At 36.4% G+C, this 14,931-nt stretch overlaps 1 protein-coding gene across 1 annotated transcript in view; it reads left to right on the top strand.

Annotated features, from left to right (window-relative positions):
* The window catches only part of ARHGAP15 (Rho GTPase activating protein 15), a 609,081-nt gene that overhangs the window by 96,513 nt on the left and 497,637 nt on the right, over positions 1 to 14,931 (top strand). Inside the window, exon 5 of the mRNA XM_054562678.1 lies at positions 718 to 805. Coding sequence (XP_054418653.1) covers positions 718 to 805 — 88 coding nt within the window. The remainder of the gene's footprint in view (positions 1 to 717; positions 806 to 14,931) is intronic.

Raw genomic sequence — 14,931 nt, forward strand, 5'->3', positions numbered from 1 at the left:
CACTTGTTTAGTTAAACTCTACATACATTTTTAAAGATTTTTTAAAAAGCATATTACCAAATTCACTCCCCAAAAGATGTGTTTACACTCTTTTGGTGGGAGTTTACACTCCCACCAAAACTGTATGGGAGAATCAATTTCTCTACAAGTTCAGGAACCATTGGTATTATTCCTTCAAATTCTTGCCAATGTGATTGGCAAAGAGGGAAAAAGCATTTCACTCTTTTATTTGCATTTCTTTGATTTCTAGTGAAATTCAACATTAAAAATATTTTGAATTAGGCAGTGACACATTAGCAGTTTAATTTTTTAGACTCTGAAATATATTAAATCAATGACGAGAAGTAACAATAAAAGACGGGTTCTGATTCCCATTTTTACTTTGCTATTTTTGGCTTACTGTAGAAACAGACTTTTTATGGAGTGGATATTTTATGGATCATGGATACACAACAACGGGATTTTTAGTAGCTGAAAAGGATTTGAGGAGGATATATGAACTGAGAAAATTTATTATAAATGCCATGATCTTTAAAAATTACAGAATGTCTTTATTACTACCCAAATTCCATACCACCTATAGGCTTTAATAAAGAAAACACTTTTAGGAATTCTAGTTAAAAATATAGTCTCTACTCAGTCCAAATGTTGCTCATACTATATCTATGAATAATTTCTTAAGTGATAATGCCTTTTTCCTTTTTATCCCCCTCCAAGGAAAAACTGGTCTACTTCCTGGATTGTTCTTTCGAGTCAAAAAATTGAATTTTACAAAGAATCAAAGCAACAGGCTCTGTCTAATATGGTGGGTATTTCTCTGTTTCTACTATTATCATCTTTACAGAAATATTGTTGAATTAAAAATTTGGTTTCAGCAAAAATCACGCTACAGCCGACAAACCACCACCATTTGAGAGCAGATGGAGGAAATGACTCAATAAACTTTTAATCAGATGAAGGGAAAATAGAACTTGGTGTCTGTTTTATTAAGTGGTACATTTGGAGAATAATCACAAAATAAGATGAATGGTGAGCAGCTATCTAGTAATACGAAGGTAACATTTTAAATTAAGGTGCCATTTATAAATGCTTTATTCTTATTTATGAAATGATCACTAAATGCAGCTACTTGCTCAAATAATGTATTATAAAGTATGTTATAAAATGCATTAGTAATAAATGCTTAAAGGATGAGACTATGGGAAGCTGTTTTAAAGAATATTATAAGACGTAAATCGTATTAAACCATGTATGTGCATCTTTAATACATGAATTTAAGTTGTTATCTAGCATGCTGTAAAGTGCTTCACACATTAATAAATAATAATAAACTGTTTATAAATGGCACCTTAATTTAGGGTACTACCAATGAGGAAACACTCTAAGTTAACAAAGAGATTTTTTATCTTAGTCTAGCTGTGACATTCACTATATCCAGCTAACCCTTCCGAATATATCTATGACTCCATCTAATGAGCTAATACAATTTCTGTATCCTATAGTTATTACAAAGTGAAATTTGTAGGGTGCCTATGGTACCTGGAGGAGGCCCTCGCATATGCCCACAGAGATTTGACAGCGATAGTAAGTAGGAGCAATTTTGAGTGAGTTAGTGGGGCAATTCGAGCTCCAAATCTTGCTGCCCAAACACCAGAGCTGCCCCAGGATGTAGGAGACAGAGGGCAGGCAGCATATCTGACAGCCTCCTGATTAGGAAGGACTGCAGGCAGGAACCAACCTGCCATACCCCATCGGCCTCGTGGGTGGCAGGGAAAGGGCAGCCTGGCAGGGGTTAACCACAATGAACTAATTTGTATTTGGCAGGTAATAAAACGATGGAAAGTTCTTTGCTTTCCAGCCACTAGTCCTGTATGCTATGTAATCCTCTTTGAATAGGAAATAGAAAATCATTTGCTAGGAGATGTTGTTTAAAGGAGAAGATTTTAGTAAGAACAAAAGGTAGCATTTGGCTTGCTCCTGATAATTGCAATAGCCTTTATCCCCAAGTGGTTTGCTGATTTTGGAGTCTTGGTGCGGTCCAATCTGGAAACTAATTATGGATAAATTAAGAATATATCTCAGGCCTTTGTATTTTCAATTTAAACTGCTTCAGAAATTTGTTTTAGGGTTTTGTTTTGTTTTTATGTTTTGGCTACAGTAAGGTTGAGATAATCATTTTAAGAAAAATAAAGTACCCCTCAGGGCTAGTCACAAAACAGCTCCCATCCGCTCTCTGGGCCTTTGTCTGCCCTTGAACGAGTTCTAAGGGGTAAGGAAGTCAGTAAGAGGGGAGGGGTGCTTGCGCGGCTGAGTTTGGCGGCTCAGAAGATGATCTTTGTCCTGCTGGGTGAGAAGAATTCCATGGAGCAGAGTTTATGTGAATGTGCTGGGAAAATGGGAGAGATTTGATTTCCAATTAAAGCATTTGGTTTATTTTTATTATTTTAATTTCCTCATGCCAGGAGATATAATTATCAGCTGTTTCATTTTAAACAGGTGAAAGAGAACTCCCTTTTAGATGAATGGCAAAACTTACAAGTCAGCTCCCTAATTACATACCTCCAGTTCAACCTTCGGAATTGGTGTAAACTAACAATAGATTTTACTTTTAGAAGAAATTTGTTAACAGTTTTTGCTTTTTGTTTTTTGGGGGGTGTTTTTTGGCAGTCCCCATTTATTACTTCTGGCCGCATTTTCAGTGCTCTTAAGGTTTCTCCCAGGCATTCATTGTCTTCAAAGTGAATTCAGGGCAGGAACTAAATAACTGTGTTTTGTGGTAATGGGGAAGAGAATTACAGATGCATGTTTGTACTGCATGAATTGTCTTGCTAGTCAACTCTTGGATACATTTCTAACCAAGTATTAAAGGCCTATGGGGTTGCCCACATTTACCAGCTCCAGTCTCAGAGAAATGATACGATGTTTGCCAGACCTTGATTAAAGATGCTGTGGTTTAATTTTGAAAGAGACTTATGCCCAAATTTCTGAATTTTTCTTGTACTCTCTTAATACATGCCCTGGTATTGTTCAGTCATTTCCTCCAAGAGGTCAGTAGAAGCTGCCTGAGTGCAGAATGTGGTTTGAAAGAGTAAAGGCATTTTAATCTTTATAGAAATGCTCTTTGAATGTTAATACATGGTGAGACAAAGCAACAAAGTAGCCAGGAGCAGGGCTTTGAAGCTCAACCGCAGGGAACTTCCTTCTACAGTTGGCCCTTTGGAGCTGATGGTTGCTCAACCTTTTTGAACTTTGGAATGTTCATCTGTAAAATGGGGAGAGTGTTAACTGCCAGGAGAATTAGTAAGAAATTATATTAATTAACAAGACAAAAGAAAACCACATAGTAGCCATAAAATACTTATATTCTATTATAATGTATACTATTAAAGTATATCAATGTATTTATGATATTCTATAGTATATAATCTAGAATATAATTACAAGCTATTCCCCTGTTAGTTTTGCAACTGATCTAAGTCAGACACATATAGAAGAGAAAATACATTAATTCAAGTTACCAGTATGTACATCCTCCAAGAAGATAAATATATACTCATAGGCAGCATAAAATGATGTATTTGAGCACTGAATAATTCTGAAAATGAAGTCTTCCTTCTATTTTGGGCTTTAGGTGTAACTGACTGCATATCCTTATACATTTCTCTCCATTGGCTCTGTGGCTGATATCACATTCCATGATTCAGTTCGTAACCAAGTCACATTTTTATCGCAAGTTGTCTTCTCCTGAAAATAGACACAGAATCACTTCACTGGTGTTTGTAAATTAGAGATTCTTAGACTCTGGGTCCTCCGTTACCTGGGGTTCTACTGAAGAGAAAGAAATGACTTGTCTTTTTGTTTATTTGTTTATTTTTTGTTTGTTTTTAATAAGAATATTAAAGAGTAACTTACCACCTACTATCATGGTCACTTTCTAACAGAAAAAAAGGACATTATAAAATATCGCAGTCCCAAATCGAGGTAGGATAAAACCTCAGAATGAAGGACAGTCTTCAGCACCACAGGAAACGGCCCCCACTCTGTGTGCCCTTATGTAGCCTCTGTTTTGTTCACCTTGGCCCAGAGAAAGTTTGATCCTGACTGGCTGGCCCTCCGATGAGGAGGAGCCATTGAAAACCACCAGTGTCCCTAGATCTGGATATGCTGGACTATGCAGAATGGATAGTGTTTATATTCTCATAGATTTTTCTATGTTCTGATTTTTAATTCACTTTAAAATTTTGTAAATATTGTCACTGGAAAATAATACAGAAGCCATGTTTAGTGAAATACGTATATGTATATTTATATATATACATATGTAAAATAGTCATATATTTAGTTATTCACTAAACTCTACATAACCACCACCCAGGTTGAGATAGAGACCCTACCAGCCCTCCAGAAGCCCTATCCCCTGCCATTTGTCCCTATGTTATCGCAGCCTCTTCCATCTCCACAGAGTTCAATTACATTTTAGTCATCACTTTATTACCTTTCATTATTTTTCCACCTATATCTATAGCTCTAAAAAATACAGTTTATTTAGTCTGGTTTTGAATTTATATAAATGGACTCATGGTGTATGTTTCCTTTGGGTTTCGCTTTTTTTTCTCTCAATGTCTTTCTTTCCTTTCATTCTTTTCATTATTCTATAGTTTTCTCTGCTTTGGGAGTGATACACTTTGTTTCTTGTTCTGTTAGTAGCTTCTAAAGATTACAACATTGAGACTTATCAATGGCTAAAACGAATCAAATCTTATGCCCTCTTTCAAAATATTAGCTTAGAATATGTTTAATCTATTTCCTTCTCAATGTATATGCTTTTGCTGTCTGGTATTTAATTCTTTCTTTTTATTTTTTAACACCACTAGACATTATTTATTCTCTTTTATAGAGTCAGTGTTGGTTTCCATTTGCTCAATATTTACAATGTTCTTTGCTATTTATTTCTTCCTGCATCTTAGACCTTCCTTCTAGGATCAGTTTTCCTTCTGTTTGAAGTGTATTCTGAGAAATTCCTGTAGTAAGGGTCTTATGGTGACAATCTGTCTCAGTGTCTGCTTGTTTCAAACTGTCTCTATTTCTCCCTCATTCTGGAAATATATATTCTTTCTGTATATAGAATTTTCATTGGGCAGTCAGTTGCTTTTGGCACAACAAAGATATCAGTCCCACTGTTTTCTCCCCTGCCTCCACTTTTTTTTGAGAGTTGATGTTTGTTCTTATTTGTCACTCCTAGGAAAAACTCATTTTGACTGGACTCAGACTTAGAGGTAGAAGCTTTTGGAAAGGACAGCCCATGTCTCCTGGCAGTCTGATCCTGGCATTTTTCTTTGGCCTCCTTTATTCTCTGAGCCAAAACATTAGCATCTTCTGTGGCCTCTTCCTTATTTTTCTTAGTACATTGTTTCTTCAGAGCCATGTGTCATGTCTTGCTAGACACATGGGGTTACAAGATGCTGAATCTTGGGTGCTTTGGTCCTAGGTTTCTTACCTCTTTGTTTGGGGAATTTCTCACAACATATTGGCAGACATCTTCTATAAAGTGACTGAAAAGTCTGTGAATTCTGCTAACTCTTTTGGGCCCCAGGAGTTGAGGCACAGTAGTACCAGAGAGACCAGAAATATCTTTCTCCCTTTTTTTACGTTAACCAAGTTGAGAACACCGAGACTGGCACCCACAATGCAGCCCCGAACAGAACTGTGCTTTCTCTTCCAGTCCTCCCTGGTCTGTCACGGGAATGCCCTTTACCCAAGCAGCAGGCAGACACGGCCACGGGTCTAGACACACTGCTTTACGGGGATACCTTGTCTGTCGTTTCCACCACAGATTCAAACCACATAATCCTTTTATTCTTTACCTAGAGCATTAGCAGCAACCACTGTGGTCATACGCTGCTCAAAAAGGTACAAAGTTTACATTTATTGTCTATTTCAATGAGTTCTGGCAGCCACTGGCTAGAAAAGAGATGTTCAGCTTCATCCTGAAGCAGCCGACTGCCTCCAAGAGAGAGCGCCGCTGTTTTCTGTCAACTGTTACTGTGATCAAGAAGCTACCTGTTAGCCTAACCATAGTTCTCTGGCTGCTCATAATATTTTTCATTATTTTTGTTTGTTCACAGTTTCAACATGATACATGCAGATGCCAATTTCTTTTTACTTTCCCTGCCTGGATTGTTTGGCCTCTTGAAATTATTTATAACTGTCATTGATATATTTTAGAAAATTCCTACGTATTATCTTTTCAAATGTAGCTTCTTTTGCATTCTCTTATTTTCTTCTAAGCCTCTGGTTAAACCTATGTTTTCTTACTCTATTCTCCATAATGTTTTTCATTCTTCCTTTTTCCTGTTTGTCTTTCTGAACTACATTTTGAATAAATTTTCTTGATTTATATTCTAATTGTTTAACTCATTTCCCCTTTGTGATAAGTATTATTTTTATTTCAGTTATTGTAATTTTCATTTCTAGTTTTTTAAAAATTTACTTTTTCATTTGTTACAGTTGATTCCTGCAGATATTCTCGACTCTCTTTTGTTAAAATTGTTTTATATTCTGTGTCTTGTGATTCTAACACCAGAAGTTTGCTTCAGTCTCTTTCTGCTGGTTCTCACTCATGTTGCTTTGTTTCCTTTATGTCTGGTTATCCTTGCCTGTGTGCTAATCATTGTTAGTGAAATATCGTGAGAGGTTTTCTGAGGCCTAAAATAAATGCTGTACTTCCAGCTATTTTGCATTTTGCTCAAAGGGTTTTCTGAGACACTTCCCAGTGACTGATTAGCTCAATTTAGGTTAACAGTTTAAAACTCTTAGGCTATGTGTACATAATATAAGGTCTATAACTGTGCTACAACTCTCAGAGACAGAATTATTCTTTATTCTTTCTTTTTTTATTCTCTTAAATTGCTCAAATACAAAGACAGCCTTCTTTATAATCCTTTGGGATTAGAGAAAAGCAACACATTTAATATTGGTTCTTCTTTATCTTTTCTTAAGATTCCAGGCAACATGGTTTCCATTATTCTGTGAGGTCAATTGACCAAAGTTCAAATATATAGTATAAGCAAATGCCCTCAGGCAATGTGCAGATATGTTCATTTGATATTCACTTTTTCTCCCTGGATTTAGAGTCCTACCTCCAAAAATTATATTCCTCTGTCACTTTCCACTATCTTTTCAGCACTTTTGTTCTTTTAAGGTAATAAAAAAATTATCCAGCATTTTTCATTGTTTTTCATTTACATTGATCCAGATAACATAGTTTCTCATAGTTCCTCACTTTCATTCAAATATGCATTTGGTTAATCAAGTTTGTGCTATTTATATAAGCCATGGTAGGAAAAGGCTTCATAAGAACACGTATTGAAATCCGACAATGAACAGCTTGCTCGTTAGGGCTCCATATAAGATGTAGAGATATAATCAAGAATAATCAAGATACAGTCTTTGCTTATAACATTTCTGCCAAAAATAGGGTGAGATGAAATAAACATAGAAGAGGTTTCTTTTTGTTTGGTTTTCTATTAGAGATTTAAAGGAGGGAGAGCTCACATCTGTGAAGATTTGAATTGGGCCTTGCAGGACTGTTCTAATTTCAATATGAGGAGATTTATAGACAGGGAATTCCAGTGGAGTAAAACAAAAAAATAAACAATGGCATGAAACTGAGAATGGGCAAGATCTGTGTACTAAAAGAGAAATAAGTTTATTTTCAGTTTGGTTGGAAAAGAAAAAAGAAAAGAAAAGGATTGAGAGGCATGCCATGGGCTGATACTTGCTACCAGTGACAAACCTTTAATAAGGTGTGTTCATTCACTGGACATTTTCACCCTAGAATAATCTATCATAGACATTCTTTAAACAAATACATACTGAACAAGCAGTATGACTCAGGTGTTACATGTCTTAAAATAACAAGGCCTATCATGTGGAAAACTCAATACAGGCCGTTGAATCATCTAGGATCAAGGTTTCATTTCATTTAGATCAAGAGCAAAATTGTGTTAAAAGCATCTACAATATTATTTGTTTCATCTGGTGCTAGAGAAGTCCTAAAAAAACAAAGCTGTCAGTTTGGTTTGTCTTCTAAGGCCTTTACTCATGCATCTTGCTTTTTTCAGATACATGTATCTATTTTAGTTTCAGTGAAATATATTTCCAAGGCTCCAGCACTTCAGTTGCAACTTGCCTCCTAGGTACCTGCTGTGCTTTGTGATTTCAGAGCTTCTATTTGATGTGGAGTAAACACTTGACTCTAGCCATAGATATGGCCCCCAAAAAATGCATTTCTGGTTTAAAAAATTGATAGATTGCATCATGGGAAAGAAACTGTAATTTAGAGCACCCATTCATTTATCTATTATATGAATAATTAATAACTCCTAACTGATGTTACACAATGTGTTTTTAAACCCTAGCGATATCCAGGCAAGTAACAGGTGATTTCTGTTCTCAACGTGCTTGTAGTCTGGTACAAGTGACAGAATCATATGTAGACTTATCATAATAAAACATGACTAAAGTGATGAAAATATAAGAAAACATACTGGGGAGCCATGTATGTAACTGCAAGTAGTCTTTTTGTTTTAAGTAATTTTCAGCCTATGTATCTCTCCACTTATTCATTCTGCAAATATCACTGAGAGTCCTGGATGGTTAAGCCACTATGGTAGGTGTTTGGAAAGATACAAAAAAAATACATAAAAAATTTCCCTTGAGAGTCTAGAAACAAATAGAAAGTATGTTCATGAATCAAGTAATTTTATGAAAAAAATGGACAATGATAGTTGCCTCCAAATGGCATGAACAGAGGCATGGTTACTTTGATTATAACTCAGAGAGGAGAGGGTTTGCTTCCAGAGTAGAAAGGATTCTAAATATATGTAGAGAGGAAGTTTAATTTGAATATGTTTTTGAAAGATGAATTGGATTTTAATGCAGAAATGGGAGAGCATTTTATGTAGAAACAAGGGAGTAAACAATGATAAAATATGGAAAATCAATTCCTATATTTATGTGTTTATTTTATAGCTTTGTGTCAATCTCTTGCCTTGTCTCATGCACCCTGGTGCCAGCCATTGCTCTTGAGGACTAGGGTGGATGTGCTCCAGTCCAGGCAATTTTATATTTCTTCTCAGAGTTGCATGGATTCACTGCCAGTAGGGGATTGCCTCAGAATACGTTGAGGAACAGCATTGTGGAACAGCAAGCACTCTAATTTGGTTAGAAAGTCACTTGTGGAGCCAGCTTATGAAAGGCCTTGAGCAGGACTGTGAGAAGAGATTATTTCTTCTGTAGGCACTATCTAGCCCTCTATAATCAATACTAAATATCCTCAAATTAAGAGGGATTCAGAGTTTTCAGAGACAGATTTGGGGAATTGAGATATATTTTTTCTAATTTTAATAAAAGGAAGATAGGACTTGTTAAATAATCTGAAAGACAAATTCTAAAAATCTATGGAAATAGATGAGAAAAATATGACCTCTATTCTTATTGGTAAAAAAAAAAAGAAAAGGCAAAACAGCTAAGTTTGTCATTTGTCATCATTATGACCTGATGCATACAGTAAATTACAAGGCATCTTCTCACTCAGAAAAAACTTTGATGGTCTCATATGCCTTTGACCATCAGTCAAACAATATGGTCATTTCTAAAGAAGTCCTGATACAAAGAAATCAAGCAGGACACTTTATCTAAAAACTAAAAGTATGCTATCCCAAGAACATTGGTGTATCAGCTCATCAGTGAGCACCAGTAGCAAACCTGGAAGTGCTTCCATGTGATCTATGTTCAGCATTGTACCCTACTTAAGTAAACGCACTGTGCAAAGTCCATTTCTAGTTCAAGAAATATCTCATTTCCACATCCACCAAAACTCGGGCCAAATGCACCTTATTCTCACCAATCAGCTGTTTCTATTGTATTTATCAGAGCCCTCTCAGAAACTTAGTGTCACTTTTAACATAAATTCCAAAAGCATATAGACATTAGGGAGTATTTAATGTCTGAAATTGTATGGTTCTGAAGTCAGTATGTTTAATACGGAGCTTATATGTTAATTTTGTACATAACTTTTTTTGCTACTTTTATGTTTTTTACTTTACATTGTACTAATGTTTTTAGTCAGAAGCAAACACTGGCAAATTTTACCTCAAATAATAGAAAACTTTTTTCAAGGCATTTAATAAACTGTTTAATTTTTCAAATTTTTTATTCCACTCATTCGGCCATAACCTTGAAAGCAAAAAAATAAATAAAAATAAAAAAGAGTAATATCAAAGTTCTCATTAAAATAATTTGTTTACCTTTTTAGTATTATTTACTTCCAATGAAAATAGTGAACATAAGAATTAATTAAATAATGTAATACACTTAATGTTCATTCACTGTAGTAGGACTTTAATAACAAAATGGACTTATTTATGGGAATAAAATGATGTGATTTGGCAAAATGATGAAAATAGTTTCAATCAGAAAGCTATTCATGAATTATTGAGTATTCTGTGTAAAATGAATATGGAATGATCTTTGTAAAATGAGTGTTGAGCTTTTTATTCAGATGCCTGCTCAAAAGAGATCATTAAAAAAAATGGCAGGGCAAACAGTGGATCTACCAACCTTAGCCTAATTAAGGCATTTAAAATTTCTCTTTATATTTTAATACTCATAATGATAATGCTCTGGTAAAGTCAGCATTGTAACCATTGGGTGGTTTATTAGTATAGCCATAGATTGCACTATTATATGGTCTCACTATACATTTAAAAATTGGAAAAAAATAACAGTTGAAAATCTGGAAGATGTTAGGTGGAGATGGGAAACAAAGAAAAGGAGAAGCAAAAAGAATTCTAGTATTTTATTAACAAAAACTTGCTTAAAGAAATGAAATCAAATGATCAATATTACTATAAATGAAGCCATGTTCTCTTGTTATAATTTTCTCAAGATTTGGCCATTAACCACAATAAATTTTGTATCTTACATAATTTTTAATAACCACAAAAATCTATGGAATTGATAGGATGCTTTATAAATGGATAATTGCTTATTGTCCAATAAACTTTACCTTAGGCTCTCTCAGAAAACTATTTTAATTATGAAGCTTTTCTCTCTGTGGTTTATCATTTTCGTCAATGCAGTACATCTGATTTAGAGTTTGCATTTCTCTAACATAAAATAGACTTTTACTGCACAGGGCACTTTTTAATTTACTGCATATACATATTTAGTCTTTCTTAAAAATTCACTACTAAATTGAAATGCACTAGGAAGCAATATACTTTACTAGGCAGAAATAGGGGTTTCTTCATCAGAATTGGATTCCTGGATTAGGAATCACAAGGTTCACATTTTATTTGTTGCTATAATCCTTGGAGATCTTAACTGCGGTATGAGGTTAGTAGCTACATCAGAGACTTCCAGCCAAGATAGAGGCATAGGTGGACATCCTTTGCCTCCTTGTACAACCATAAGAAGGAGCACAGCTAACGTCAAAACAAAAACACTCAGAACTGCCAGAAAGTCAAACTGTATGGAAGTCTGACAACCACAGATTTAAAGAAGAAGTGTTCATCCAGACGGATAGGAGGGTCAGCGACCCGGGTAGGGAGCCAGGGAGAAAAGGACACGGTGTGGTAGTGGTGAGGTGGCAGCGGTGGCTGGAGGAACGGACAGTCCCACATTCCTATATGGCAGATAAAAACCTGGAGGGACACCTGGGGAGAAAGAGATCCCAGCCCCAGGCCGCACCACACAACCCAGGGTTCCAGTGCCGGGAAAATAAAGCCTCATAACTTCTGGCTATAAAATCTAATGGGGATTGGAGCCTCAGAAGAAACCACCAGTCTTTCAGGAGAGTTTATTTAAAGGGCCCCCATGGTCCTAGAATGTAGACAAACCTACTCACTCTGGGAACCACCACCAAGGCAAAAGCTAAAGGGATGCCAGTTGCATACAAGAAGTGGATGTAGTGAATGGAAATGGGGCGAGTGGCCAGCAAGTGGCATTGTTCCCTCTCTGACCCCTCCCCTACAAACAGCACCACAATGCAGGGAAGCAGGTTCCCCCAGTCTGGCGAGTACTAAGGTTCCTCCCCTTACAGCATAGCAGGCACGCTAAGACAAAGAGTCAAAACAGCTCTATCTCATACACAGAAACAAACACAGGCAGGCTTCCAAATTGAGCAAAGAAATATGGCCCAAATGAAAGAACAGATCAAAACTCCAAAAAAAGAACTAAGCAAAATGGAGATAGCTTACCTATCAGAAGCAGAGTTCAAAACACTGGTGATAAGGATGCTCAGAGAACTCAATGAGTATAGTAAACACATAAGGGAAGAAATGAAGGCTACGCTAGCAAAAGAAAGAAAAATCCTTAGGGAACCAACAGCAAAGGGAAGGAAACCAGGGTTTAAGTCAGTTATTTGGAACATAAGGAAGGAATAGACAGTCAACCAGTACAGAATGAAGAAACAAGAGGTTTTTTTTAAAAAAAAGAGGAGAGAATAAGAAGACTCTGGGACATCTCCAAAAGTACCAACATCCGAATCATAGGGGTGCCAGAAGGAAAAGAGGAAGAGTAAGGAATTGAAAGCTTATTTGAAAAAAATAATGAAAGGATTTTTCCCTAATTTGACAAGGGAAATAGACATATAAGTCCAGGAAGCACAGAGAATCCCAAACAAATTGGACCTAAAGAGGACCATACCAAGACACATCATAATTAAAATGCCAAGGGTTAAAGATAGACTCTTAAAAGCAGTAAGAGAAAAGGGTTACCTACAAAGGAGTTTGCAAAGACAGTAAGTTGATTTTTCAGAAGAAACTTTGCAGGCAAGAAGGGACTGGCAAGAAGTATTCAAAGTGATGAAAAACGAGGACCTACAACCTAGATTACTCTGTCCAGCAAAGCTATCATTTAGAATGGAAGGGCAGATAATGTGCTTTCCAGATAAGGTAAAGCTAAAAGAATTCATCATCACCAAGAAATTAGTACATGAAATGTTAAAAGGATACATTTAAGAAAAAGAAGAATATCAAAACTATGAACATTAAAATGACAACAAGCTCACAACTATCAACAACTGAATCTAAAAAACAAAAACTAAGGAAACAACTAGAACAGGAACAGAATCATAGGTATGGAGATCATATGGAGGGTTATCAGTAGAAGGGGGAAGGAAGAAAATGGGGGAAAATGTGCTGGGATTAAGCATAATTGGTGGGTACAAAATAGACAAGAGGATGTTAAGAATAGCATAAGAAATGGAGAAGCTAAAGAACTTGTTTGCATGACGCAGGGACATGAACTATGAGGAGGAGTTGCTGGAGTAGAAGGAGGTACCAGGTGGAGGGAGGAAAAGGGAAAAAAATTGAGACAACTGTAATATCATAATCAATAAAATATACTTTAAAAAAAGAGTAGCTACATCATATATCTTTTACGAGATTATGTGAGAAAATTGATGTAACATGCCTTGTACATAGCAAATATAATAAATCTCAATTATATTATTGTTATTATTACTACAGGAAGCAATAGAGTATAGTGGTTGAGATAACAAGCTTTAGACTTAAGTAGAATTTGGGATTCAAATAGCCAAGTTTCCACTTAATAGCAGTATATTTAAAATCTTAGGGGTTTTTTTTTAACAATAATATAAAGACTTGTCAGGTAAGAGAACATTACTTGCTGTCAAAATATACAATCCAAGAATTTTGCAGAACTTCTGTTTGTTAAAAATTTCTTACCAAAATTACAGTCCAAAACTGGTATTTCTGGTGAGCTTTCTGCTCCATGGTGCTTCTCCCATTTTGGGTTCTGCCACCCGATAGTGTCAGATGAGGGAAAATTAAAGAGAGCATGACAAGTCTGCCTGCTCTTTAAAACTGTGCGTCCTGAAGTGTCCCATATTGTTCTCGCATTCCAGCGATGAGAATGAATAACATGGTCATGCTGATGCAAAGCAGGCTAGAAAAATGTGGAGTCTCTGTCTGGGGCGTTGCTTTGCAACAGTAGCTCTAGACTCCTGAAGAGGGTGTGCAGCACACATTTGGTAGAGAGCACCTGTCTCTGCCACAGGAAAATAACAATTGTCTCAGTCCCGATTTCCTAGAAAACAAAGTCTGAATTAAGCATCCATACTTTATTTGGGAGATATGAATCCAGGACACAGAGAGTGAAGTAAAGCAGGAAGTGATGGGAAGTAGTAGAGGGCATGTGGTACCCTGCTGGCTACTGCTGTACAGTGAGTGAGTCTCAGAGACACAAGCATCACTGAGCAGGGGCAGAGGAAGAAGGAATTTATCTGCCGTGGTTCTTTCTATTTCCTGCTTCCTTTTGGTTAAAGTTTACCATCCAGACTTCACTGCCTTCATCGTATGGACCCTGGGCACACTCTTGGAGGGCTACTCAGCAAGTCAGATCTTACACTCTGGATGAAGGCATCTCATCCAAATCTGGAAGTGGTCGGGGAGCCAAAAGCCTGCCTGTCTTCTGGCAGCCAGAAGGGAGGGCCTAGCCTTCTAAGAAAGTGACCGACTGGTCATCCTCAGGAAGTGGGACCATGTGGGTTCAATCAGGGCTGGTCAGCTACAGGGACAGCTGAGGTGGACAGAGTGCAGTCAGGTCTAAAGAGGGATTCTGTGGGGGGCACCTGAAGCATTGAAAATGTGCCCAGGCAACATCTCGCAGAATTAAGTAGGTTTTTATGTAATATAAATGTAAGACAAGATCAGCATACAACAGCAGTAGACTAAATAGAAGCTATTATATTTATTCTAGCAAGATTTTGATTCAGCAATAAATACAATAGGTGTTCATTTCTTGAAAAGGAGAGAATACTTTCTCCTTAAAACAAGCAATCAAACAAAAAACCCAAACGCGTAACATTCTCATGCCCCAAATCACTAACAAAGATTTGTTTTT

This window comes from Pteronotus mesoamericanus, unplaced genomic scaffold, assembly GCF_021234165.1.
Source record: "Pteronotus mesoamericanus isolate MK-2021 breed Mesoamerican mustached bat unplaced genomic scaffold, CSHL_Meso_final scaffold_651, whole genome shotgun sequence".
NCBI classification, from domain to species: Eukaryota; Metazoa; Chordata; class Mammalia; order Chiroptera; family Mormoopidae; genus Pteronotus; species Pteronotus mesoamericanus.